Source organism: Ovis canadensis, chromosome 8 (genome assembly GCF_042477335.2).
Source record: "Ovis canadensis isolate MfBH-ARS-UI-01 breed Bighorn chromosome 8, ARS-UI_OviCan_v2, whole genome shotgun sequence".
Lineage (NCBI taxonomy): Eukaryota > Metazoa > Chordata > Mammalia > Artiodactyla > Bovidae > Ovis > Ovis canadensis.
This window is the reverse complement of record NC_091252.1, coordinates 96150895-96178141: the sequence shown is the minus strand read 5'-3', so window position 1 is coordinate 96178141 and position 27247 is coordinate 96150895. Positions and strand designations below refer to the sequence as shown.

The window sequence follows — 27247 nt, the reverse complement described above, 5'->3', positions numbered from 1 at the left end:
AGAACCCATGCTGTGCAACGAGAAGCCAGCGCAGTGAGAAGCCGGTGGACTGCAACGAGAGCAGCCTCTGCGCACTGCGGTTAGAGAACGCCAAGGCAAAGCAGTGAAGACCCAGTGCAGCCAAAAATTAAAAAAAAAAAAAAAAAACAGCCTAAGAGACCTGGAGGTGAGCCCCACGCCCCCACTCTGTGCGTAGTTTGGAATTGAGAACCTCTCTGAAAGTAGCACTGGTTTTGCCCCGGGCTCATTTCTGGGCTGTTCTGCATAGGGGAGTTCTGAACCCAAGAGAAGCCCCCACCTCACTCCCCCAGGAACAAAACTGCCTGGAGTGCTGGAAGCCAAAGAGCTAGGAGGTCCACCTGAATCTGAAGATTCGTTACTGACTGGCAACTTCAGGCAGATCGCCCAAGCTATGGGGCGTCTCAGTTTCTTACTTCAGAAAATGGGATGATAATACTATTCAGGGGATTCATCTGAGGCTTAAAATGAGATCGTATATGTGATACTGTCTGATGGATTTTGGGGAGAAGTGTTATTGGTGAAGAGTGTAATGAAGTCTAGGCTCTCCCGGCTCTTACTTTTAGAAAGTCATCTGTAATCTCGGCGCTTCTTGGGTGGTTGGCAGTCATGTCCTGGTTCCAGGAGGAGCGAGTCTGATGTGGGTGATGTTCTCAGCTGTCCTCAACTTATTTTTTCCCTGTCAGGGTATTTCAACCTCCTGTCTTTGGGTGTTCCTCAAAGGCTTTATTCGCTTCAGTTCACTTCAGTTCAGTTGTTGAGTTGTGTCTGACTCTTAGCGACCCCATGAACCGCAGTACGCCAGGCTTCCCTGTCCATCACCAACTCCCAGAGTCCCCCAAACTCATGTCCATCGAGTCGGTGATGCCATCCAACCATCTCATCCTCTGTCATCCCCTTCTCCTCCTGCCCTCAATCCCTCCCAGCATCAGGGTCTTTTCCAATGAGTCAGCTCTTCGCATGAGGTGGCCAAAGTACTGGAGCTTCAGCTTCAACATCAGTCCTTCCAATGAACACCCAGGACTGATCTGCTTTAGGATGGACTGGTTGGATCTCCTTGCAGTCCAAGGGACTCTCAAGAGTCTTCTCCAACACCACAGTTCAAAAGCATCAATTCTTCGGCGCTCAGCTTTCTTTATAGTCCAACTCTCACATCCATACATGACCACTGGAAAAACCATAGCCTTGACTAGATGGAACATTATGTAAAGTAATGTCTCTGCTTTTTAGTATGGTGTCTAGGTGGGTCATAACTTTACCTGGACAGTTATTTCATTTTGCTCTTCAGGGGTTGGAGACTGATCACAGGACTGTGAGTCTGGCTGTTGTGCATGTTTTGAGTTTCTGTTCGGTTTTAGAACTCTTAAGCGTGGGTGTGTGTATGTGTGTGTGTGCACATCAGGAGTGCGGTAGGGTGGTTCTCTTGCCTTCCTATTTGGTTATTTGTATTTATCGACATCCCAAAGGTAATCTCTGTTTAACCTTCATTAAGTCATTCCACAGATGCATATATATTTGTATATCTCGTAATTTTTAAGTTGATATGTTGTATTTCTTTTTTATTCAATTCAAGAAATTATTTTTCTTTTTTCCTTTTTTTTTTGGCTGTTTGGCATAAGGGATCTTAATTCCCTGACCAGGGATCTAACCTGCTCCCCTTGCGGTGGAAGCTCAAGGTCTTAAACAATGGACCACCAGTGAAAGTGAAAGTCACTCAGTCGTGTCCAATTCTTTGCTATCCCATAGACTATACAGTCCATGGAATTCTCCAGGCCAGAATACCGGAGTGGGTAGCCTTTCCCTTCTCCAGGGGATCTTCCCCACCAGGGATTGAACCCAGGTCTCCTGCATTGCAGGCATATTCTTTACCAGCTGAGCCACCAGGGAAGCCCAAGAATATTGGAGTGGGTAGCCTATCCCTTCTCCAGCAGATCTTCCCGACCCAGGAATCAAACTGGGGTCTCCTGCATTGCAGGCAGATTCTTTACCAACTGAGCTATCAGGGAAGCCCCATGGACCACCAGAGACGTCCCTTTATGTATTTTTAAAATTAAGCTCCAGTTCTGTGCCAGTGACTGCTCCGAGGGCCGGAAAGACAGTGACGATCTTCAGGACAGTTGTGTCCCCTGGGGAAGGGACAGTCCAGGGTCAGAAGGCCAACAGTTGAACTAGTAACACCGTAACTGCAGGGGGTGCCACCCGCCCCACCCCCACCCCTAGCACCACCCCAGGAGTGGCGCCCACTTTCCCCAGGGCAGACGTGCATGCAGGGAGGTCTCACCAGAAGAAGGGATGTTTGGGCTGAGATCTGGAGATGAGGAGTGGAGGGAAGGGGAGTCTCTGGGGGGCAGTGTTCAGGGGGGCAGGAAGTCCTGGAGATGCAGACTCTGGTCCTCAAGTTCTCCTTGGTGATGGGTGCTGCTGCTCAACTTCTCTGGACCTCATTTCCTTCTCTGTAACAATAGTACCTGCCTAACAGGTGTTAGGATAACCAGAGGAACTATTCTTTTTAAGACTGATGCTGGGAAAGATTGAAGGCAGGAGGAGGAAGGGATGACAGAGGATGAGATGGTTGGATAGCATCACCGACTCAATGGACCTGAATCTGAGCAAACTCCAGGAGTTGGTGATGGACGGGGAAGCCTGGCGGGCTGCAGTCCATGGGATCGCAAAGAGTCGGACACGACTAAGCGACTCAACAACAACAATATTCTTTTAAAGGGTTGAAACTGTGCCTGAGGTAAAGGAAGTACTATATAAATGTTTGCAAAATAAAAAAGAAATCCACGCCTGTACAGTGTAATCTTGAGAGTGTATTTGTCTTCTGAGTGTTTTTCCCCCCTGCCTCTAAGAGCGCAGTAATATTTTTTCTAACGTTTGGCCTCGGTGTGTGTTTCAGGCGCTTTCCTGAGTCCCAGCCTCGCGCCCCGCTGGCAGTGTTCTGCGGTGGGTGTTCGCTGTTTGGGCGAGGAGCACGCCCCCAGCATGGACCTCGTCGCCTTGCTGAAGTCTCACTTCCTCTGCCACCTCATCTTCTGCTACGTATTCATTGCCTCGGGGCTCATCATCAATACCATTCAGCTCTGCACGCTCCTTCTCTGGCCGGTGAACAAGCAGCTCTTCCGGAAGATCAACTGCCGGCTGTCCTACTGCGTCTCCAGCCGTAAGAGGCTTCCCTTCTGCTCTCTGTTTGCATGGGCGTTACTGTTAGGACTTTCTATGCAGGTTACTAGGCTTGCAGTGTATGCTTAGATATGTTGTTTGTTTGTTTCTGTTTGTTTGAGTTTTTGACAAAATGAAAAATGTCTATTTTTGTCCTCATTCTCAAGCTATTTTTTTAAATGAGCAATGCCAGCAGCACCGCCAGATGCCAGAATTCAACAGACAAGGAGGGCTCTGCTATGAAAAGCAAATAAGCATTTTGTCTCTGTTTCTTTAGGTTTCCTCCTCGGAAACAATCATTGTTCGTTGTTCAGTCACTCAGTTGTGTCCCACTCTTTGCAACCCCATGGACTGCAGCACGCCAGGCTTCCCTGTCCATCACCATTTCCCGGAGTCTGCTCAAATTCATGTCAACTGAGTCGATGATACTGACCAACCATCTCATCCTCTGTCATCCCCTTCTCCTGCCCTCAATCTTTCCCAGCATCAGGGTCTTTTCCAATGAGTTAGTGTCAGTGATTTCTTAGTTATCCTTACAGAAATAGCATATATGTGTGCATATATAGGTTATTTCTATAAGGGAAGACATGTATGTATGGCTCTTACGTTTGTACATGTAAGCAGGTGGGTCTGTATATGTATAGATACGTAAGACATACACATAGCTCAGATCATGAACTCCTTATTGCCCAATTCAGACTTAAATTGAAGAAAACAGGGAAAAACCAATAGACCATTCAGGTATGACCTAAATCAAATCCCTTATGATTATACAGTGGAAGTGAGAAATAGATTTAAGGGACTAGATCTGATAGACAGAGTGCCTGATGAACTATGGATGGAGGTTTGTGACGTTGTACACAAGACAGGGAGCAAGACCATCCCCAAGAAAAAGAAATGCAGAAAAGCAAAATGGCTGTCTGAGGAGACCTTGCAAATAGCTGTGAAAAGAAGGGAAGTGAAAAGCAAAGAAGGAAAGGAAAGATATAAGCATCTGAATGCAGAGTTCCAAAGAATAGCAAGGAGAGACAAGAAAGCCTTCCTCAGTGATCAGTGTGAAGAAACAGAGGAAAACAATAGAATGGGAAAGACTAGAGATCTCTTCAAGAAAATTAGAGATACCAAGGGAACATTTCATGCAAAGATGGGCTTGATAAAGGACAGAAATGGTATGGACCTAACAGAAGCAGAAGATATTAAGAAGAGGTGGCAAGAATACACAGAAGAAATGTACAAAAAAGAGCTTCATGACCCAGATAATCACGATGGTGTGATCACTCTCCTAAAGCCAGACATCCTGGAATGTGAAGTCAAGTGGGCCTTAGGAAGCATCACTATGAGCAAAGCTAGTGGAGGGGATGGAATTCCAGTGGAGCTATTTCAAATCCTAAAAGATGATGCTGTGAAAGTGCTGCACTCAGTATGTCAGCACATTTGGAAAACTCAGCAGTGGCCACAGGACTGGAAAATGTCAGTTTTCATTCCAATCCCAAAGAAAGGCAATGCCAAAGAATGCTCAAACTACCGCACAATTGCATTCATCTCACACGCTAGTAAAGTAATGCTCAAAATTCTCCAAGCCAGGCTTCAGCAGTATGTGAACCATGAACTTCTAGATGTTCAAGCTGATTTTAGAAAAGGCAGAGGAACCAGCGATCAAATTGCCAACATCTGCTGGATCATGGAAAAAGCAAGAGAGTTCCAGAAAAACATCTATTTCTGCTTTATTGACTATGCCAAAGCCTTTGACTGTGTGGATCACAATAAACTGTGGAAAATTCTTCAAGAGATGGGAATCCTAGACCACCTGACCGGCCTCTTGAGAAATCTGTATGCAGGTCAGGAAGCAACACTTAGAACTGGACATGGAACAACAGCCTGGTTCCAAATAGGGAAAGGAGTACATCAAGGCTGTATATTGTCACCCTGCTTATTCAACTTATATGCAGAGTACATCATGAGAAACGCTGGGCTGGAAGAAGCACAAGCTGAAATCAAGATGCTGGGAGAAATATCAATAACCTCAGATATGCATATGACACTACCCGTATGGCAGAAAGTGAAGAAGAACTAAAGAGCCTCTTGATGAAAGTGAAAGAGCAGAGTAAAAATGTTGGCTTAAAGCTCAACATTCAGAAAACTAAGATCATGGCATCTGGCCCCATCACTTTATGGCAAATAAATAGATGGGGAAACAGTAGAAACAGTGGCTGACTTTATTTTTGGGGGCTCCAAAATCACTGCAGATGGTGATTGCCACCATGAAATTAAAAGACGCTTGCTCCTGGGAAGGAAAGTTATGGCCAACCTAGACAGCATATTAAAAAGCAGAGACATTACTTTGCCAACTAAGGTCCGTCTAGTCAAGGCTATGGTTTTTCCAGTAGTCATGTATGGATGTGAGAGTTGGACTATAAAGAAAGCTGAGCACAGAAGAATTGATGCTTTTGAACTGTGGTGTTGGAGAAGACTCTTGAGAGTCCCTTGGACTGCAAGGAGATCCAACCAGTCCATCCTAAAGCAGATCAGTCCTGAATATTCATTGGAAGGACTGATATTGAAGCTGAACCTCCAATACTTTGGTCACCTGATATGAAGAGCTGACTCATTAGAAACGACCCTGATGCTGGGAAAGATTGAAGGCAGGAGGAGAAGGAGACAACAGAGGATGAAATGGTTGGATGGCATCACCAACTCAATGGACATGAGTTTGAGTAAACTCCTGGAATTGGTGATAGACAGGGAAGCCTAGCATGCTGCAGTCCATGAGGTCGCAGAGAGTTGGACACGACTCTGAGCGACTGAACTGAACTGAACTGAACTGAACACATACTTTTTAAAACCAAATGCTGGTATAATATATTGTTCATCCTTCTTGGTTCTTTTCTTTAACTTTTTGAGATAATTGGTGCTCATATGATCGTAAGAAACAATACAGATAGATCCCATTCACCCTTCAGCCAGTTTTCCCCAATGTTGCCGTCTTGCACGTCTACAGTGTACCATGCTTATAAGAAAACTGACATTGACACAGTGCACCAACCTTATTTGGATTTCCCCAGTTTTATGTACATTCATGTCTGTGTGTGTGTGTGTGATTACACTAGACTATTTTAAACATGACTCATTCAACTCGCCAGAATTTCAAAAATGAAAATAATACAAGGTGAATCTGGGGATGTCTAAAGATGAGTTTGGTGTTGATTGACCAGAAATCTATACCTGTTCTCAATAGCACAAAATGCTGTGTGTATCATTTCCAATTACATATATGATTATGAATATATTTTTTAATGAACTTTTTCAAATGAAGCAATTAAAAAAATCTCAGCTGCCTTCGATTATGCCAAAAATTTCAAAATTATGGATATCGCTTTGGATCTGTTTCAACGAAGCAATCAGATTTTAATTTGAATCAAAATAATACAAGCTGCATACAGTTACCCAGATGGATTACTACTGATTCAGTGAGCTATTTTTGAAACTTCAAGATACGATCTTATGAGGAAAAGAATAATAGCTGCATCCTCATTTGTAACGTTGCGCTGACTCAGAACTGGCAGATATGTCTGCCACTATTTCTAATGTGGCATGTGAACTAGAGCTACTGTGTCTTGGGTTGGAATATTTTATATAAATGTCTTGAGCATGTTCATAAGATCCATAAAGTCACAGTTGCAAAAAATGTATCTTTAATCCTCCTGTCTGTAGCCCATTGGTTGGGCCACCCACTCAGTGCAGTCATGCAAATTTGTTAGTCATGCATTTTACTCCGATACTGTTTATAGTATTGAAGCACTTACCGTGGTTCAGAAAAGGGAACAACCTTTCAAGGCTGGACAGAGGCAGCAGGAGTGGTCAGAAACTGATTTGTAACTTTTTGAAGAAAAGAGTTTGCATAATCAAGAGAAGGAGATAATTGCTTCAGATTTACTTTATAATTTTAAATGTCTTTTTCCATTTAAGTGTCTATTTAACAAAACTTGTTTAACAAACAATGTTAATTGCACTTGTCATTGAAGCCTGCATTTATATGATTTGCACACACATACAGAGATTCCAAAATCCGTCAGTTTGCGATTGGGAATCACGTGTATTTGCACTGTTGTGACCTCTGTTGAAATCTCAGGTGGATGCTTAAGGACTGAATTTTCATCTGGAGTTGAGAAATAGGAGATAGGCTTTGGAACGAGAGTTCCTAAGAGTCTCTGCTTTGCTTTTGGGAGGTAGCGGAGACATGCCAAGTCAATATTCTTTATAAAACATTCATTATTTATTTAATTTATGTGTTTGGCTGCGCTGGGCGGGTCTTAGATGCAGCACGTGAGATCTTCTGATGGAGATTAAGATGGGGAGCACATTCAGAAGGCAAGGTGGATTTCTCAACATGACAAATAATTATTTAGCATGATTCCAAATGAAACGTAACCATCCAAGACCACTGGTGTTTCCTCACCCAGGGTGCCGTGAATGGCCAACAGTCTAATTTCACAACAGGGTCAGAAGTACATGGCCAGGTCCCTCCCATCCCAGGATATCCCCCCATGCTGTTTGCCTGCTGTCCCAGAGGAGAGCTCCCACGGGTTTGGATTGAGCAGATACAGAAGTCACCTGAAAAGGGAAGGGGGCCCTCTCTCTGGAGGAGCAGGTCTAGCTTTTGGGAAGGGAGAGTGTGGTGGCGGTAGGAGAGGGTGATGCCTCCTGGACTGGGGTGAGGAATCCCACCCCCCGCCCCCCGTCTTCTCCAGCATCTCCATTCCTGGTACCCCAGCATGTCTTAGATATAAAGCTGTTCTCTCTCTCTCTCTGAACTTGTCCTCTGTAGTTGACAGATCCTTGGAGTGTTTTGCAGCAACAACCAAAGACGTGTAAGAGAGAGCCTGTTTGGGAAGCCTCATCAGAGGCTATAGTTCGTGGGCTATTGAACAGCTCAGAATAGAGGTGATCAGGCCCTCTCTGTTTGCTGTCAACTCTCCTCTCAGGTTAGGATGAATCATCCTCTCCAGGTGATTAGCGAATCACTCTAAAGCTTAGAAAATCAGCCGCATTCACCGTTCTCACAGCTGACTTCTTAAAGAAAAACAGCAGATAAATTGTTTCCTAGACATTCAAGACCCCTCCGTTACCTGCTCGCTTTTTACTAATGCAGCTGCATCTGTATGCGTCTTTTTTTTTTTTTTTTTAATGTTTGTCAAGAGTTTGGTGGTGCACTAGGTGAGTCCAAAGTAGTCACCAGTTGTGGCATGCGAAAGGCCACTGACGTAAGTGACAAATAGAGTCGGTTTCCAGCATGCCACACGGGCAGAGAATCTTAGTCTAGTGGCCAGGGCTGCCATGAGGAGCAACAGTTTAAGAGTTTGTTTGACTTGGATGGCTGCTTTGGGAGGGCTGTTTCAGTTCCTTTTCCCCTAGCTTTGTAGGCCCCTAAGCCTGAGAGGCTGAGATAGACTGGCTTAGCATACTGAATGGTGGGGGTTGTGGGTGGGGTATGGAGCCGACCTCTGCAAGGTGAGGAGACGGAAGGAAGTTACAAGAAGCGGGCTGCCACACAGAACTGTATATTACCTTCCCCTGTACAGAATGTGCCCTTTAGTCTCTAGGGAAAGGTGGCCAAGACCAGCTGGCTCGCTTTCCTTCCCCCCTTGACTCTGTGTGTTTTAAAAAAAGGAGAGAAGAATTAGGAGAACCTATTAATGGCAGAGGTTTTAAAAGGGGTGGGAGGGGGGGACGGGGAGAGTGGAGGATGACAGCTGACCTTAATGTTCCATGAAGGGCTGGAGACACAGAACTGCCATCGAGACACCCCACCCACACACCAGCCCCAGTGCCTGGCTTCAAATTCCATGCTGTAGCTCCCCTCCTCTGTGCCTTGAGCCTGTCTCTTACTTTTTCTGGAGCGTGATGCTCCTGGATTTCACAGCCGTTCGATGCACGACTCCGCTAGGTGCCTCTGACTGCCAAGGGCTGATGACGCTGAGGAGGGGTCAGGGTCTGGGGTGCAGAGATGAAGCAAGAATATCCTGCCCTCCTGCTTGTAGGCTGTCGCCTTGGGTGAGCCCCACAAACCCTCTGAGTTCAGCAGCAGGATGGATCACAGTGGCTGGTCAAAGAAACAGAATGACATGCTGCGTATGAAAGTGCTTCGTGAGCTGTTTAACGCACATCAGTTTAGGATGAAAACTGAAATTTGTGTTGGCGGAGGGAAGCAGAATTGCAGAGGAGAGGGTGGAGGGGGGACAGGTAAGGCTATCTTCTTTCTTCTCATAATGGCAGTTTACTTGGTTGGGTACTTTCAAAAAATGAACTACATTTGAATTAAGGGGAGGGAGTGGAATTGACCAAATTCCAATATTTTTCTAATAAAGAGTTTGGGTGTTTTCTTTTTCTTTTTGCACTTGGGAAGATGGTTACCTCTCTTCTTTGCATCTCCCTTCTGCGTTCCCACCCCCTCTCCTTGAAGGGTATTGGCTGGTTGATTTGCAGCAGACGGTGGCTGAGCATGAGGAGAGACGCAAGCTCTGTTTCTCCAACTATAACACTGCTCAGAGTTCCTTCCTAGTTAACAATAGTGGACCCCAGTATGTAGCAGTCCCTTCCCAGCTGTGACCTGAGGGCGGGGCTCAGTATCTCAGATGGATAGGCGCCCTCCCCGGAACCCTGGGGGGAACCAGGCTTCACTGAAGATGCTTCCTTGTCCCACTTTTAGGGTGACGTCCCTCTTGTGGGGTGATGAACCTCGGGTTCTTGGGGCTGTTCCCCCACTGCAACAACTTTGGTCATACGATCAGTCTGATTCTCCTGGGTGCCAGGCTGGTCCCTGGAGCCGGTCTGGTGTGCTTTATTTTTTCTTGTTAAAATAATTTAATTTATTTGTTTTTGGCTGTTCTGGGTCTTCGTTGCTGCGTGGTCTCTTCTCGCTGCGCTGAGCGGGGGCTGCTATCTAGTTGTGGTGGAGGGCTTCTCATCAAGGTGGCCTCTCTTGTTGCAGAGCACGAGTTCTTAGCTGCAACTCACAGGCTTTCGAGCCCTGGATCAAAACCTGTGGCACGCGGGCTTAGTCGGTCTGCAGCGTGTGGGATCTTCCTGGACCAGGGACCGAACCTGTGTCTCCTGCATTGGCAGGCAGATTCTTTACCACCGAGCCACCAAGGAAGCCTTAATTTTTTCCTTTTTAAAAAAAGTTTGCTGCTTTTAGGCCCCACTGTTCAGCCTATGGGATTAGCTCCCCAAACCAGGGATCAGACCTGTGCCCTCCGGATTGTGAGTGTGGCGTCTTAACCACTGGACCACCAGGCAAGTACCTGGCCCAGTTCGCTTTAACACAGTGCCATCACCCATACTGTGAACTTGGCTGTTTTCCTTTCTTTTGTCTCTCCCTAGAATTGAAGAACCTGCCTCCTACCACAGCCCCTCCTGAATCAGGATAAGAATTGTTTTTTTAAAATGTCTTGGTTTGAGTTCCAGATTCTTGGGCACATCTTAGTTTCCTTGCTTTGAGATGAGTTGGTGGGGGTGTAGCTGGGAGCAGCAGCTGTTAGGGGGCAGAGGGACCAGGGCCAGGGATGGGAGGGGGATGGGGGGGAGGGGCAGGACAGGAAGGAGGTGCTCCAGATGAGCGAACACGCCCAGGAGCCCCCCACGATCTGTTCCTGGATTTCCTCTAGACGGGAGTTGTTACTGATCCTTTTGGTAGGAGATTTCTTGGAGGCACGTGGATCCCTAGGAGCAGGCCCTGGGGAAGTGGTACTCCCCTTTGACCCAGTGGGTATTTATAGCATCAGGGTGGATCCTGGGGGCAGGGTGGGGTAGGATCATAGCCGGAGATCTTGAGGCAGAGTGGGGGGCTGTCTAAGGGAAGGAGGGTCAGCCCCCTGAGGTTTCTATTTCTGAGTAAGGCCAGGAGAAGCAGGGCTTAGACACATTCCTGTGTGTGTCATGAGGCGGGGGCCACAATTGGGTGCCCCCCCACCCCGTCTTACATGAGAGAACAGGGCCAGACTGGAGTGTCTTTGATAAAAGGTGATCCATCAAAGAGAGGGTGCTGTGGCATTTTCCACGGTGACCTTGGGAGAAATAACACGTGCTATTCACTTGGCAGCTGGCTTGCTCCATGTCTCTTCCCAGCCTGATGAATGGCAGGACTGCCCCGCTTATTTTCGTCCAAGCGGTTTCTTCACTCTTTCCCGTCCGGAGCAGGTTTGGCTCTTTCACTTGGGGCAATAGTTTATCACCTGCAAGATGTCAGGAAAGGTCTTTGCTATGTTGGCCCCAGAGCCCAGGTCCTGACCCTTCCCGTCGCTGATTCTGCTGAACCGTGGACTCCTGCTGACTCTGTGGTTCTGACCCAGAGGTGAAGGGCTCTCCCTGGGCCGAGCAGAGGGCACTCGGATTCCTCTCCCGGGACAGTCCTTTGCTCGCTTCACTCTCTCTCCTGTGCTCGTACCATTTCCTTCTCCTGTCTGTGTCGGTCTCCACGCCCTCACGGCTCTCACAAGCAAGCTCCGCGTCATCTGGGGTTATAGCTCTGACGGCCGGGCCTGGGAAGTTCGGCAGCTTCTACAGGCGCCAGCTAGTCCGTGCCCTCAGGGGCTGATGAAGAGCCCAGAAGAGTGTGTGTGTATCTCCCTGGAGACCCCAGGCCTTGGCAGCGGTCTCCGTAACTGAAATAAGAGGCCACCGCATCAAGCAGCAGAGATCTTGCTCTAAGTGGTTTCCTGGTGATTCATTCAGCAAACATTGAGCACCTGCTGTGTGCCGGGCGCTGTGCTGGGTACTAGGCACCTGGTGGTGAGAAAGACAGCTACGAGCCTGCCCCCAGGGAGCTTGCGGTCTGCTTGTCTGAAAGTCTCATAATCATTTCATGCAAGGGCACCTTGGCTAAGTCGTTGTGAGGAACAAACCCAGACCATCCTGTTTGCCCCATGTTTGGGCAAAACGGACCTTGATTCCTTCTGTCCTCACTTTGAGGCTTTTCGAGTAGCACAGCAACCAACCAACCAACCAAATGAAGGAAAAACCATACCTGGTTAGCAACTCAGCATTCTGAACGGAAGTAGCAGACATAATCCAGAAATGGACTTAAGGTAGATCTTATTTACAGTGTGTTATAGAGTCAAAGAGCTCGCGTGTCTGCACTTAAATGGCGCCAGAATAACAGGTAGGAGAAAAAGAAGAGAATCAGTGTGTATAAGCTAAGCGGGGTCAGGCTTCTCAGTTCTGCTGTTTTATTCCGTAGACTTCCAGCCAGCCAACACTTAGCGGGCACTTGCTGTTCTAACCGGAGAAGGCAATGGCACCCCACTCCAGTACTCTTGCCCGGAAAATCCCATGGGCAGAGGAGCCTGGAAGGCTGCAGTCCATGAGGTTGCAAAGAGTCAGACATGACTGAGCAACTTCACTTTCACTTTTCACTTCCATGCATCGGAGAAGGAAATGGCAACCCACTCCAGTGTTTTTGCCTGGAGAATCCCAGGGAAGGCGGAGCCTGGTGGGCTGCCGACTATGGGGTTGCACAGAGTCGGACATGACTGAAGCGACTTAGCAGCAGCAGCAGCAGCCGTTCTAACTCCTGTTTTGAGTTCTAGGCACAGAGAGGTTAAGCAAGTTGCCCAGGGTCACACAGGAAGTGGAGGAGCTGAGACTGGGGCCATCTGAGCGCAAACCTCTCTGCAGCACCACTCAGCATGGCCTGGTGGTGGAGGAGCCAGGCTCCAGGGTGGAGGAGCCAGGCTCCGGAGTAGAGGCCTCGTATCCACTGGTGATTGTAGTAGGTGACGTTCCACAGGGCGATGGAGATTGTGAAGTCATGACACATAGCTATTTCCATTGCTGATCCGTGTAATCATTGCAGTCTGTGGTGTGCAGTGTGTGTTAGGCCTCACACTAGACCTTTCATGTCCTTACCTTGTTTAAACACATAGCCACCCTGAATAGGCAGTCTCCCATTACACGCCAAGTGAAAGTCACTCAGTTGTGTCCGACTCTTTGTGACCCCATGGACTATACAGTCCATGGAATTCTCCAGGCCAAAATACTGAAGAGGGTAACCTTTCCCCTCTCCAGGAGATCTTCCCAACCCAGGGATTGAGCCCGGGTCTGCTGCATTGCAGGCGGATTCTTTACCAATTGAGCTATCAGGGATGCCCTGTCATGCCAACCCACTCGGGAAATCTTGCCTGGAGAATCCCATGGACAGAAGAGCCTGGTGGGCTACAGTCCCTGGGGCTGCAAAGAGTCGGACACGACTGAGCGACTGAGCAGAGAGAGGCCATTTCATGGATCAGTGGTCTGAGGCTCAGAGAGGTCAGGTGACTTGTCTGAGGTCACACAGGAAGTCAGAGAGCTGAGATTCCCAAATCTGTTCTCCCACTACCTTTTTAGAAATGCATCTTTGGCTGCACTGGCTCTTTGTTTCTCTAGTTGCGGCGGGCGGGGCTGCTCCCCAGCCGCGGCGCTCCAGCTTCTCTGGCTGCTGAGCAAGGGCTCTGGAGCCCGTGGGCTTCGGCAGTGGTGGTGCCTGGGTTCCTGGATTCCACAGCATGTGGAATCTTCCCAGACCAAAGATCGAACCCAAGTTCCCTGCCTTGGCAGGTCGATTCTTAACCACCGGCCCACCAGGGAAGTCCCAGTTTTCTCCTACATTTTGAAAAACAAAGAAAACTGTGCGTAAGAGTTTTTATTTTATCACCCACGGTTGCTGTGAAGCAAATGTCTGTTTGGATCAGCCCTGCGCATGTCCACGCCCTGTCTCAGCCCCAGGGGGCTGTGCAGGGTGTCTGTCACTTCCTTAACAAGCGTGTATTTGGGTTCATCCTGGGGATCTGATCCTGGGCCAGCACCTGGAGCTCAGAGGTGAAAGGGATGTAGCCGCTGCCTTCAGAGGGGTCCAGGCTATTGGGGAAAGCATGTGAGCCAGCCACCACAGAGCAGCCAGACTGAGGCCAGGCTAGAGGCACGCAGGGAACGTGGAGCAAGTCCATCCTGGGGAGGGATGGAGGCTGGTCCACCAAAGCAGCATCCTATCAGGAGTTACTGAATGAGTGGGAGGTGTGATATGTTGGGAAGAAGGGGAAAGGTGGTCTGGGCTGAGGAAAAAGCATATTCCAGCATCGCCTAGGGGCAGCACTGGTTTATCTGCACCGGTTTGTTCAGGGAGCCGGTTTGTTCAGCTGTGGGACCTACCACGTGTCATCACGACCTTGCTGAGTCAGGAGGCGGGAGCCGGGTGCCCTCCACCCAGGGCCTGGAGGACACTGGTGTCCAGTGGTGCCCAGCATGGCTTGGTCCACGGATGCACCCACATAGCCATCTCCAGAAATTCCAAGCCTTGTAAACCATCCATTTCCTTCAAGGTTTATTTTTGTCTTACCCTGAGCAGCTCTGTTTGAAATGTGCCTTGAGAAGCTGTTAATTTTTTTTTTTTAAAGATCTGTTCACACATAATCTTTTATAGGAAGATACCCAGCTGGGTCATTATTTCCTTGAACCATGTTGCACCCTAAGTATGATATTATGTAAAAATAGCATGAGGCAAAACGGTGCCATGTAATACCAATTTTATAAATACAGACTATAAGTTGATCGGAGTGCTGCTTTAAGGCATTAGAATTAAAGATGAGTTTTTAAAATTGCCTTTATAGCATGTATTTTATTAACTGGGGGGGGGGGAACCCCAAACAAAATAAAAGCCCAGACAACAAAAAGAATTAGCTAGGAAAGGGGTTAGAAAAGAGGAATATAAGATGGGCCCTTCGTGCAGTGTATGTGTGAGTGTTTGTGTATTTGTGGGAAAGCCTCCTGCGTGCTGGCAGGGGCTCCCCATTCCTGGGCCCAGGAGTGATGTGATGTTCAGGCCTCGCCCCAGGACCTTCATAGAGTGTATTCAACTCATCACCGCAGTGACTGAGGACAGTGGAGGCGAGAGAAAGTGCCTAGAGCTGCGTCCCTGGGTCCCCAGGGTCCCCCCCGCCCCAGAAGACATACACATTCTTACCCTCCACCTGTCAACAGGGTTTTATTCAGAAGCAGAGTCTTTGCTCATCGTCAAATTGAGATGCGGTCCTGTGGGTGGGCCTCAGTCCTCTGTGGCTAACGGCTGTATCTTTGTAAAAGGGGAGACCACGAAAGCAGATCAAACCAGTCCATCCTAAAGGGAATCAACCCTGAATATTCACTCGAAGGACTGATGTTGAAGCTGAAGCTCCAATACTTGGGCCGCCTGATGTTGCCAGGGTCCAGCCCTGGTGGATCCAGGGTGATTCGAAGGGGAGACGGAATCGGCGTCGTAGGAAAAAACTTATTTAATTACAGATATATAGAGAGATTAGAAACAGATAGTGTAGTAGGAAATATTAGTGGAGAAAAAGAGGCCGAATAACTTGGTTTACGTGGAATACCAATCACCACCTACGTAGGCCACCGGCGTCTTTCCGTTCTCCCGAAGGAGAGGAGGCACTGAGACCTCCCCGGTCCGATCTTAGAAGCCCAGGCAGAATTAGCAGGCTTGGTTAGTACCCATGTTCCAGATGGGGATTCAGCCAGAAAAACGGGGAGCAAGAAAGAAATGACACAGGGGAATCAGTCTTTCCAGAAACTGATCCAATTTCTTTATTTTTCAGGTTTGCTTATATACTTTTTGTTATACATAGGGATGAATACAGAGTCACACGGGGGTCAGCAGACCTGACCCTTGTCACAATCAGGTGCTTCATATAAAATTATACAAAGGTCTTATGGGTTTTACATCATCTTCTGGCCATGAGGCTTGCTGACATTTTATGGCCCTTTCTGATAAAGGTTAGTCAACCAGAAAACTTATTTTTTCCAGGGATGATTTTTTCTTAAACCAAGTGCCACCCTCCAAATAAAGTTGCATTCCTATAGGGTGAGGGTGTAGTGGGTTACAATCAAGAAAGGAATTTACTTAGCCTAAGGTTTAACATGATTGATCTTAAAGGTTAATACTTATTTCTCCTCTATTCATTATAAGGGTAGGGAATATGGAGATTTAGCAACAAATATTGGCTCAACAAATGAAAACCCTTCACTAATATAATTTCTAATCAACCCACTATACTATATTAATAATTTTCTAACTTCTCAAAAGGGTCTGTATTTAGAAAGTTTTAAAGCATCTCGTGTCTCTCATGGTTCGGAGGCTGTAAACAATCACATGTGGCTGGACAAACCCGCTCAGGCAGGCTAGAGAACCTTCAGAGGTGTTTGTATGTTGAAACACTCTTGTGATGCCCAGGAATTTTTATTAACTGGAGAGAACTGGTGAGGGGGGTCAGCCCCCCGTAAAGTCAGAGGTATAGGTGAGAGCATAAGACAGTAAAGTAGGCACTCTGGTTTTGGGGGTAGATGTTCGGGAACAGGGGGTTTCCTGAGGCTCGATCCCGCCTTTGCATATCCCGAAGCCTCCTTCCTCATGACCTTTGCCATGAGCGGAGTTCCTCACGCTGGCATGATGTGACGAGCCAACTCACTGGAAAAGACCCTGATGCTGGGAAAGGTTGAAGGCAGGAGGAGAAGAGGATGACAGAGGATGAGATGGTTGGATGGCATCACCGACTCAATGGACATGAGTTTGAGCAAATTCTGGGACATGGTGAAAGACAGGGAGGCCTGGCATGTTGCAGTCGAGGGGGTCGCAAAGAGTCGGACACGACTGAATGACTGAGCAACGACCGCAAGTAGCTGCCGAGGCAGCAGGCCCAGAGGAGGCGCTGTGAAAACACTGAGACCGGAAGCCAGGAGCGCGGGTGCCCCAAGCCTCGGGAGAGGCAGCCCTGGCCACACCGTGTATTTAAGAACAGAGTACTGGTGTGTGAAAACCGATGTATTTCTGGTTGTAAGCCCCCAGTTTGGGGAACTTCAGAGCTTCCCTGATGGCTCAGTTGGTAAAGAATCTGCCTGCAATGTGGGAGACCTGGGTTTGATCCCTGGGTGGGGAAGATCCCCTGGAGAAGGGAATGGCAATCCACTGCAGTATTCTTGCCTGCAGAATCCCATGGACAGAGGAGGCTGGTGGGTTACAGTCCATGGGGTTGCACAGAGTCGCACACGGCTGAGCGACTAACACTTTTGGGGTGTTTTACAGCAGTCCCAGAAAACTGTCGTCACTCTGTGATCCGGGTCTTTTTCCCACCCACTGTGCGTGTCAAGTGCTAAGTGAAGGCCATTCTTTGGCACTGGCAGGGGTGCTGAAAATTATTAATATAGTATTTCTCTCTCCTCCCACCTCACCTGGCTTCCCCTACTCCCAGTTGTTTCACCGGCAATACAGGGAATGAGAGCTTACACAGACTGAAGGCCTTATCTGTGTTTAAGGGCCAAGCCACAGAAGCCCTCCTTCCTGCTTAAAGTCAGTGAGTGAGGTGGGGCTGGCGACTGTGCAGCTGGGCTGGCCCATGTGGAGGAGCTTTGATGATGGAGACGAAGTCTTGCTGGGTTTGTTTCCCCCTGTTTTCCTTGTATTTTTAACTGGTGTTTACATTTATCTCTCTGAGTACTCTGAAGTCCAGAACTGCTTTGGCCAATCCCCAAAGCAGTCTGCCTGGGAGAACCAGAATGAAACCTTCCTTCGAACTTGGAGGAAGTTCTCCGAGGTGAATGGATCAAGTGTGGAAGCCTGTCTGTAAAGCAATGCTCAGGTCTGTCCTAGTAACAGCCTCTCTGGCTATTAAAAGAACAACAAGTCTTTTCTTCCTCTCCCTGTTTTGTGCAAAGAAGTAACAGGAATGAAGTCATCTGACCCAGGAAGTCTGTTCCGGTGGCTTGCACACGCCTATGTCTCATTTGGAAGCATCCAGAAAGCTGTCTTCCTAGCTTTGTTCAGATCCAGTGTCTTTTCTTCCTAATCAGTGTTCCACTCCAGCCTGATTCCTAGTGGAACGATTTTATCTAGAATGGGACATTTACTTTGCTCCCCTTTCCTGCACAAAGCTTGTTATAAAATTAGCCTTTTGTGCCAACACTTCTTTGTTTGCATAGGGGAAAAAATACTGGCCTTGAGAACTGATGATTACATCAGTGTGTTATCAGACTAATTCATTGATAAATATCGCAGCTAAGTAGTTGATACACCTGGCAATTGGAAGCATAGTGAATATACAGCCGGTCTCATGCAACTGATCCACTGAAAGGAGATGTGATAGATAAGGGCCCTGGATTTTTAAAGAAGTTTTAAAATAGAGTAATGTAACTGTGCTATAGCATTTATTATGAGTAACAGTCCATTTCTGCATCTTAAATATGTGTGTGTGCACGTGTGAGCTCACTCAGGCATGTCCAACTCTTTTGTAACCCCATGGACTGTAGCCTGCCACACTCTGTTCATGGAATTTCCCAAGGCAAGAATACTGGAGTGGGTTGCCGTTTCCTTCTCCAGGGGATCTTCTCAACCCAGAAGGGTTGGGACCAGAGTCTCCTGCATCTCCCGCCTGGGCAGGTGGATTCTTTGCCACTACACCACCTGGGAAGCCCCATATGTGTGTATACACATGTAAATATATGTTTCACTCATAGTGCGTGATTGTTCCTACCAAAAAATGACCTGGTATTTTAAATAGAAAGCTTAATCACTCACAACTTCAAATAGACATGTTAAGACGTGTTAAAGAAACAGCAGATTTAGGAATACAACTGTGATACTGGGTTGTATGAGCAGATGCTTGCCTTGGAGCAAGGTGTCTTAGCTGTTGAAGTGGTTTATAAATAAATTAATTCTCAGCCAAGGTGCCTGTTTGTTTTTGCAAGCATTAAATTGCACTTGTGACTTGGGTTACGGCTTTCAAATTAGGTTATAAGTTTGACTTTCGTGTCTTGTAACTTGATAAGACAGTTGGGTGTGTTCTTCAAAGTGGGCTGGGTATTCCCCAGTGGGGGAAACAAGACAAGCCATAGATTATAGAAAGAAAACCTTAGAGCTTCTCATTTATATTCCATTTATCATACATAGAGGGCTTCCCACGTGGCTCAGTGGTAAGGAATCTGCCTGCAGTACAGGAGACGAGTGGGCTCCATCCCTGGGTCGAGGAGATTCCCTGGAAGAAGAAATGGCAACCCACTCCAGTATTCTTGCCTGGAGAATCCCGTGGACAGAGAAGCCTAGCGGGCTACAGTCCACGGGGTCACAAAAGAGTTGGACACAACTTAGCAACTAAACAACAGCAACAACAATAGCATATATGGATAAGATTTTTAAATTGCATATTTTTATAAATTATACAAAGCAAAATTTTATGTGTATAAAATTTGTGTATGCTAATGGTGCCTATTTAATTTTTCAACTTAAACAATCTAAATTATTTGATGATCACTGCCTTAGCCTGTAGGTTTGGGTGTCAGCACACTGGAGACAGAGGAAACAGTGGTTGACTTTATTTTGGGGGGCTCCAAAATCATTGCAGATGGTGATTGCAGCCATGAAATTAAAAGACGCTTGCTCCTTGGAAGGAAAGTTATGGCCAACCTAGACAGCATATTGAAAAGCAGAGACATTACTTTGTCAACAAAGGTCCGTCTAGTCAAAGCTATGGTTTTTCCAGTGGTCATGTATGGATATGAGAGTTGGACTATAAAGAAAGCTGAGCACAGAAGAATTGATGCTTTTGAACTGTGGTGTTGGAGAAGACTCTTGAGAGTCCCTTGGACTGCAAGGAGATCCAACTTGTCCATCCTAAAGGAGATCAATCCTGGGTGTTCACTGGAAGGACTGATGTTGAAGCTGAAACCCCAATACTTTGGCCACCTGATGTGAAAAGCTGACTCTTCCTGATGCTGGGAAAGATTGAAGGCAGGAGGAGAAGGGGACGACAGAGGATGAGATGGTTGGATGGCATCACTGACTCAATGGACATGGGTTTGAGTAAGCTCTGGGAGTTGGTGATGGACAGGGAAGCCTGGCATGCTGCAGTCCATGGGGTCACAAAGAGTCGGACACAACTGTGCGGCTGAATTGAACTGAACCACTCCATATGCACTTCAGCTTGGATGGAGTAAACAAAAACAAGTTAAATCTATGTCCACGGGTAAAACTTTTCTACATGCATCCTTCTACGAAGGGTGTCAACCTTCCTCTGCCCCCAGAAATGGAAGGCTGTTCTGTGTTCTGGTTCAGACCCATTTTCTTCCCTCTTGCTCCGTGGCCTGTCGACGGCAGGGAGCGGTGGGGGTGGGGGTTACAGAAGAGTAACAAAAGATGACATTGAACTAAAGCCGAACTCGCGAGGCTGCGGAGGGCTCGCATCACTGCAGATCTGACAAGGCTCCTTCATAGTCTGACAAAGGAGACCGGGACACATCTGGACCAGAGACAGTGTTGGTGCTGCCTCTGTTGGAGGGAGAGCCCTGATTCCATGGTGGGGGTGTGGGCTGGGCTGGGAGTAAATGAGCAGATCTCGGGAGCCAGGGCGATGCTGTCCGGGCCTGGGAGGAAAGCTGAGCGGAGGAGGGGCACCAGGGCCCCAGTCTCCCCTGCCCTGGGGCAGACAGCTCTCAGACGCCTCCCTGTATCCTCCAGCTGTTTCATTTGCCAGTGAAGTAGCCTTCGTACCACCCTACCCTCCCTTGTGCTGGGCTGCACTCGTGAAAACTCCAGAGATGCCCTCAGCTCTCTTTGTTAAGATGCTGTTCCTCGGGCATTCCACCTGAGTCTTCACCTCCTCCCTGACTCCCTAGGGCCAGCTGAGTTGGATCCTCTCCTCCACCTGCTGAAGGTGCTGTTTTCACGGCGTGCTTCCCTTGACTTCAGGCTTTCCCGTCATCAGTTCCTTGTCAGTTTCCTTTTGGGCATCTCACGGCTCTGGCCTGATTCATGGCCTTTCAGTCAGTCGTGAAAGATGGCAGAGTATATGTAGGATGAAGAAAGGGAGGAAGGAGGAAAAGAGAGAAGGAGGAGGGGAGGGAGGAGGGAGAGAGGGCAGGGAAGAGGGGAGGAGGGAAGGGAGGAGAGAGGAGGGAAGGGAGGTGGGGAAGAGGGTTGGGAGGAGGGAGGGGGGAAGGGAGGGACGAAGATGACGAGCAGAGAGAATGAGTAGACACAGGGACGGGGATGTGAACACACAGGAGTCAGGTCCCCGAGGAGCACGTGGTCCTGGCACCTGGAAGTCAGGAGGCGTGGAGCTGGGGGTGGGAAGTGCAGATAAGGAGAGATGTGGGGGCACCGGTACTTGAGGTCAGAAGCTGGGGCCCCTCATCACCGTGCACCCAGCCCCGCGAGCACAACACCTGGGCCGTGCTCAACAGAAGGTGCCCGATAATTGCTGACGGAATTGAATTCAGGGGCATTCTGTGGCTTGCGTGCGTTTGCAGAACTGTCTCGGGTGTTAGATGGAGGGTGCACTGGGGGAGGGCTGAGGTGGAGACCTGTGATGAAAGCTTCCTGCCACCCTCCAGACCGCATCCACGCCTAGGGTGGAGCCTCTTCCTGCCTCGATGAGAGGGTCCAGCCAGGATGAGAGGGTCCAGCCAGCATGAGAGGGTCCAGCCAGGCGGCTGCTAGCGCTGGGTTTCCTCCCTGATTTCTCCCGCTCATCCTGCCTCCAGTGGGAGAAACGGGAATTTATCTGTTCCTTTCTGCTCTTAGAACTTGGCTGCTGGGATGAAAATTGTACACAAATAGTCACATATTTGTGAGCATCTTAGTTATCTGGAGGAAGTGATTGGAAGGCTACTCAGTTCGGGACATAAAGGTCTCTTGCGAGACATGGCTCAGCCCTGGAAGAGGATCAAAGAGCCAGAAATCTCCAGTCCAGCCCATGCCGGCTGTGCTCGGCCAGGGGCCATGCTGCCCACATGGACCCGTCCCGGCGGCCAGGTAACAGTCAGCACTGCCCGCGCCCCGTGTGACCCATTCTCCCACCACGTGGCTCCTTCCTGTTGCCACGCACACTGTCCGTCTCCCGCTAGGGTGCCGTTGCGTTTCAGGACAGTTCCGTTCAGTTCAGTCGCTCAGTCATGTCCAGTTCTTTGCGACCCCATAAACCACAGCACATCAGGCCTCCCTGTACATCTCCAACTCCCGGAGTTCACCCAAACTCATGTCATTGAGTCAGTGATGCCATCCAGCCAGCTCATCCTCTGTCGTCCCCTTCTCCTCCTGCCTTCAATCTTTCCCAGCATCAGGGTCTTTTCTAATGAGTCAGCTCTTCGCATCAAGTGGCCAAAGTATTGGAGTTTCAGCTTCAACATCAGTCCTTCCAATGAACACCCAGGACTGATCTCCTTTAGGATGAACAGGTTGGATCTCCTTGCAGTCCAAGGGACTCTCAAGAGTCTTCTCCAACACCACAGTTCAAAAGCATCAATTCTTCTGTGCTCAGCTTTCTTTATAGTCCAACTCTCATATCCATACATGACCGCTGGAAAAACCATAGCCTTGACTAGACGGACCTTTGTTGACAAAGTAATGTCTCTGCTTTTCAATATGCTGTCTAGGTTGACCATAACTTTCCTTCCAAGGAGCAAGCGTCTTTTAATTTCATGGCTGCAGTCACCATCTGCAGTGATTTTGGAGCCCCCAAAAATAAAGTCAACCACTGTTTCCACTGTTTCCCCATCTATTTGCCATGAAGTGATGGAACCGGATGCCATGATCTTAATTTTCTGAATGCTGAGCTTTAACCCAACTTTCTCACAGGACTCAGCTAATGTTGAGTATTACAATTGTTGCTTAGGTCTGTAGAAACGAGGAGCCTGTAGATCTTCCCTTTGGGAGATTTAAATCAGTACTTAAAATATTATATAAAGAGGATGGTTATAATCTTACTAAGGAAGCACTTGTTGGCATCAAGCTGTGTGTGGATTCTTTTACAAAACTGCCCTGGCGGGTCTGCTGCCTGGGTTTTGGCTGCCCTGGGTCTTCACTGAGGCACGAGGGCTTCTCTGGTTGTGGCCCGAGGGCCTCTCTGCCCCGTGGCACATGGAATCTGAGTTTCCTGACCGGGGACCAGACCGGTGTCCCCTGCATTGGAAGGCAGGTTCTGAAAGACTGGGCCCTCAAGGAAGTCAGGTCTTGTTGCCTTTTCCTCAGCTCCGTCTAAGGAAAGCTAGCAGAATGGGCTTGGGAGGTGGCAAGGGCATCCTTTTCTGACCCGAAGCACAGCACAGGACGCTGTGAAACGTTGTCCTTCTCGCAGGCACTACCCCAGGAGGGATGCCGCCGGCAGAGTGCAGGCCCCAGGCACATCACTGCTGGCCCTGAGGACTAAACACGCCCTTGGCAGCTCGTGCGAGGCCAGAAATGATGCCGATGGACTTCTTCCAGGGCACAGATAGGGAAGCGCAGAGTAGACCAAGAAGTGACTTTCCCCGGAATTCAGCTCAGCTCAGGCAGACCGGAGGCTGGGATTGGTTTCTGCCGCCGCAGGCTTGCTCAGATGCCCCAGCACCCTCGTGCCCTGGCTAGTTCAAAGTCTTATCCTTGGTCTTACCTGGCCAGTGCCTTCAGAGGCCCCTGTTCTGGCCCCAGCGCCTCACTGTGTGTGACGCTGGGTGCAGGCTGTCAAGATGAGTAACAGCAGACAGCAGAAACCTCCTCCTCTTCCTGCCTTTGTTACGATCATAAACATAGTTTATAGTTAAATTTGCAAAAACCCTTTCTAGCGGCTGGGCAGCACTTTCCTCACAAGGGAGTGCTCACAAAAGCCTTTTATGCAGCCCCGTGGCACATCCTGTATCACAGGCTGTTGGAGAAATTGATGTGAGCGCGCGGATCTGTTCCAGCAGGAGAGGAAGGATCTGTGTATCACCTTCGAGCCAGGCTCCGGGATTTCCCGCTGCATCTATCTGTCCCCTGGAGGAGGAGACCCATTTCCCAGGTCAGGTTTCCACTTGTGATGAGGAGTCTTTCTCATGCTGTGACCAGATTTCAGGCTGATTTACGGGTGACCCAGCCTTTCCTCTTTGGTTTGCATTTCTGCTTCCTTGGCAGAGCCAGTCTTCCTTGCTGGATGTGATGTGTTTTTCCAGGAACTGACCCCCAAGGTCATGGTGACAGTTGCAGGGATTTCTTCCAATGTGAACTCACCCTCTTTGCTTCCGTTCACAGCGGTGGTTCTGATTACATGGCTCCATCTTACTGTTCACGGTTCTTTCCTGTTGGGCAGCTAGCATTTCATCCAGACTTCTGTTTGAATGTTACCAATTGTGAATTGATGGAATTCAGATTAAGTATTTTTGTGCCTAATGTAAATACTTGGGAAAGATTCTTTATTTAAATCCACCAGTGCTCAATAGTCTTTAGAGCATGTCTAATTTTCTATTTCTTCTAAATTTTTTCTGTACTTATGAATCTTGAAAATCTGAATGATGAATGATGGTTACTTTTTCCAAGTTGACCATTGCAAGCCCATTGTTTGTTGTTGTTCCTGTTGTTTTGAGGTGAATGCAGATTTGATCTCCAGAGATAGGAGTTGTTTATTCCTTGTTGGATTCTGTCTTAAATTTTGAGTGTTGTGGGGGCTAAAAGCCTGCAGATCTGCAGATGTTAATATCATCTGGAGTGTGTATGTATGTGTTGCATTGAGCTGTTAAGAACAAAGGACTTTAAATGAAATAATGCCATTTGTAACAACGTGGACAAACCTAGAGATTATCACATTAAGTAAAGTAAGTCAGAAAGAGAAAGACAAATGCCTTATGATATCACTTGTATGTGGAATCTGCAAAGTACTATAAGTGAACGTATTTACAAAAGAGAAACAGATGCACCGACGTAGAAAACAGGTTTCTGTTTATCAGAGGGGAAGGAAGGGGGAGGGATAAATCAGGCATTTGGAATTAGCAGATACACACTATTGTATATAAAATAAACAACAAGATTCTACTGTACAGCACAGGCAACTATATTCAGTATCTTATAATAATAGTGGAAAAGAATATGAAAAATATATATGAATAATAATAATAATAACTGAATCACTTTTGCTGTACACCAGAAACTAACACAGCATTGTAAATCAACTCTACTTCAAGTAAAACATTAAGAAAAAAAGAACAAAGGACTTTAAGGTAGGCATAAAAAGGGAACATGGCCAACACTGCAGAGGTGACAGACATGCAAACACCTGTTGGGGGCTAATTCCCTGTGGAAACATCTTGCGAGACCTATCTGAATATCGCATAGCTTTCCTTTTTAGTACCACAGTGTTTTTCTTGGAAGTTAATTTCATATTTTAAAAAGACCTAAATGTAAGGTTGGTTTTCAGAAAAACCTTTTTTAAGCTAATTGACAGTGTCTTTCTTACTAGAATTGGAACCCAACCCAGCCTTGCTTTGAGCAAGGCCAGCAGGGTTGCGACTGGGGGAGGGTAAGAAGGCCTCAGCAACGGTCTGTCCCTCAGTTCTCCTTGTTCTGCCTCTTCTAAGAACACAAAAGATACGGATCCTCAAGGCTCTGCTCGGAGGACTCTGAATCCATGTGTCTTAGTCGTGAGCTCCCACTCAAGCTGCCGGCTGTGTTTGCCCGCTCCCAGAGGAGTGTGGCTCACGAGTTCACCACCGCGCCCTGAAGCCCTTCCCACACTTTCCCCGCTCTGCCGATGGGTCACACTCTCGTTCCCTGTGATTTTTTCCATCTCTTGCCCCATCAACCCTGACTCCCATCTGCATTCCCTTTACACTAAACCACCTTTTTTTTTTTTTTTAAGCAGGGAAATGTCACTTTGTATTTACTAATTCATTTATTATTTCGATTGTTCATCATCATTTCTCTCCATCCCTCCTTGCCCCGATGCCACCAGAATTTGAACATATTTCAGGGATTTCTGTCCCTAGTTGGACACGACTGAGAGACTGAACTGAACTGAACTGAGCATGCAACCATGTAAGCATCTCATGGCTCAGCTTTATAGTATCTCATAGCATAACCTGGTGCCCTGAATGACAGCTGGTACCCCAAAAAGGCCTGGACACCAATCCCGTGACCTGGGAGGTTAGTTTCCCTCAGACTTGCTTCATTGTTAGGGGAGGGGAGAGGTCCTGGTGCTCACCAGAGGCCAGGAGGGTACAAACCAGTACACTAGGTCAGAGGTGCTCTTGCCTCTGCAGTGACTGATTCCATTGCTATTTTCAAGGCAGCAAGAGAGGTTTCTAGCAAATTTACTTCCAGAGGGTTTGTAGAATTGCTGATTGCATGCCCACTCTTTTTCACAGGAGAAAATATAACACTCTTAAATTCACATCTGTATTGGAAATAGTGCCTGGATAATAGTGTTATACTTTCTAGGAACCATGGGATTCCTTGGAATAGCCCATCAAGTAACTAGAAGGGCTATCTTGCTCTATCCTTTCAGCCTCTTTGCTTTGTTATTCAGATTGGCTAATTTTTTCTGTTCCATCTTCAGGTTCACCGATTCTTTCCTCTTTTGAGTCCATCAATTGTGTTTCTTCCCTTAGTTTTTGCTTTTTCAGTTCCAGAATTGCCATTTGGTTCTACTTTGTATCTTCTGTTTATTTGCCAAGACTTTCTGCTCTTCATTTACTTCAAGTGTGTTCTTAATGGCTATTGAAGCATTTTTATGATGGCCTCTTTAAAATTCCTGTTAGATAATTCCAACTTCTGTGTTGTCTCAGTGTCCAGTTCAGTTCAGTTCAGTCACTCAGTCACTTCTGACTCTTTGCGACCCCATGGACTGCAGCACGCCAGGCCTCCCTGTCCATCACCAACTTCTGGAGCTTGCTCAGTCTCATGCCCATTGAGTCGGTGATGCCATCCAACTATCTCCTCCTCTGTCGTCCCCTTGTCCCCTTCTCCTCCTGCCTTCAATCTTTCCCAGCATCAGGGTCTTTTCCAATGAGTCAGTTCTTAGCATCAGGTGGCCAAAGTATTGGCATTTCAGCTTCAGCATCAGTCCTTGCAATGAATATTTGGAACTGATTTCTTTTAGGATTGACTGGTTGGATCTCCTTGCAGTCCAAGGGACTCTCAAGAGTCTTCTCCAACACCACAGTTCAGAACACACCGGTCTCAGGGCTGGTCTGTGTCAACTGTCTTTTCTCATTAAGGTTGAGACTTCCCTGGCTCTTGCTTGATCAGTGTTTCCATTGTATCCTGGATATTTGG

At 47.7% G+C, this 27247-nt stretch overlaps 1 protein-coding gene across 4 annotated transcripts in view; it reads left to right on the top strand.

The window, feature by feature from the left end:
- Positions 1–27247, top strand: part of AGPAT4 (1-acylglycerol-3-phosphate O-acyltransferase 4) — a 136904-nt gene that overhangs the window by 48343 nt on the left and 61314 nt on the right. For 3 of the 4 annotated variants that reach the window (XM_069598873.1, XM_069598872.1, XM_069598874.1), the window contains exon 2: positions 2918–3181. In XM_069598873.1, coding sequence (XP_069454974.1) covers positions 2918–3181 — 264 coding nt within the window. Of the gene's footprint in view, positions 1–2917; positions 3182–23847; positions 24003–27247 lie in introns of those variants that run through there. The other variant, XM_069598875.1, reaches the window with a different exon arrangement.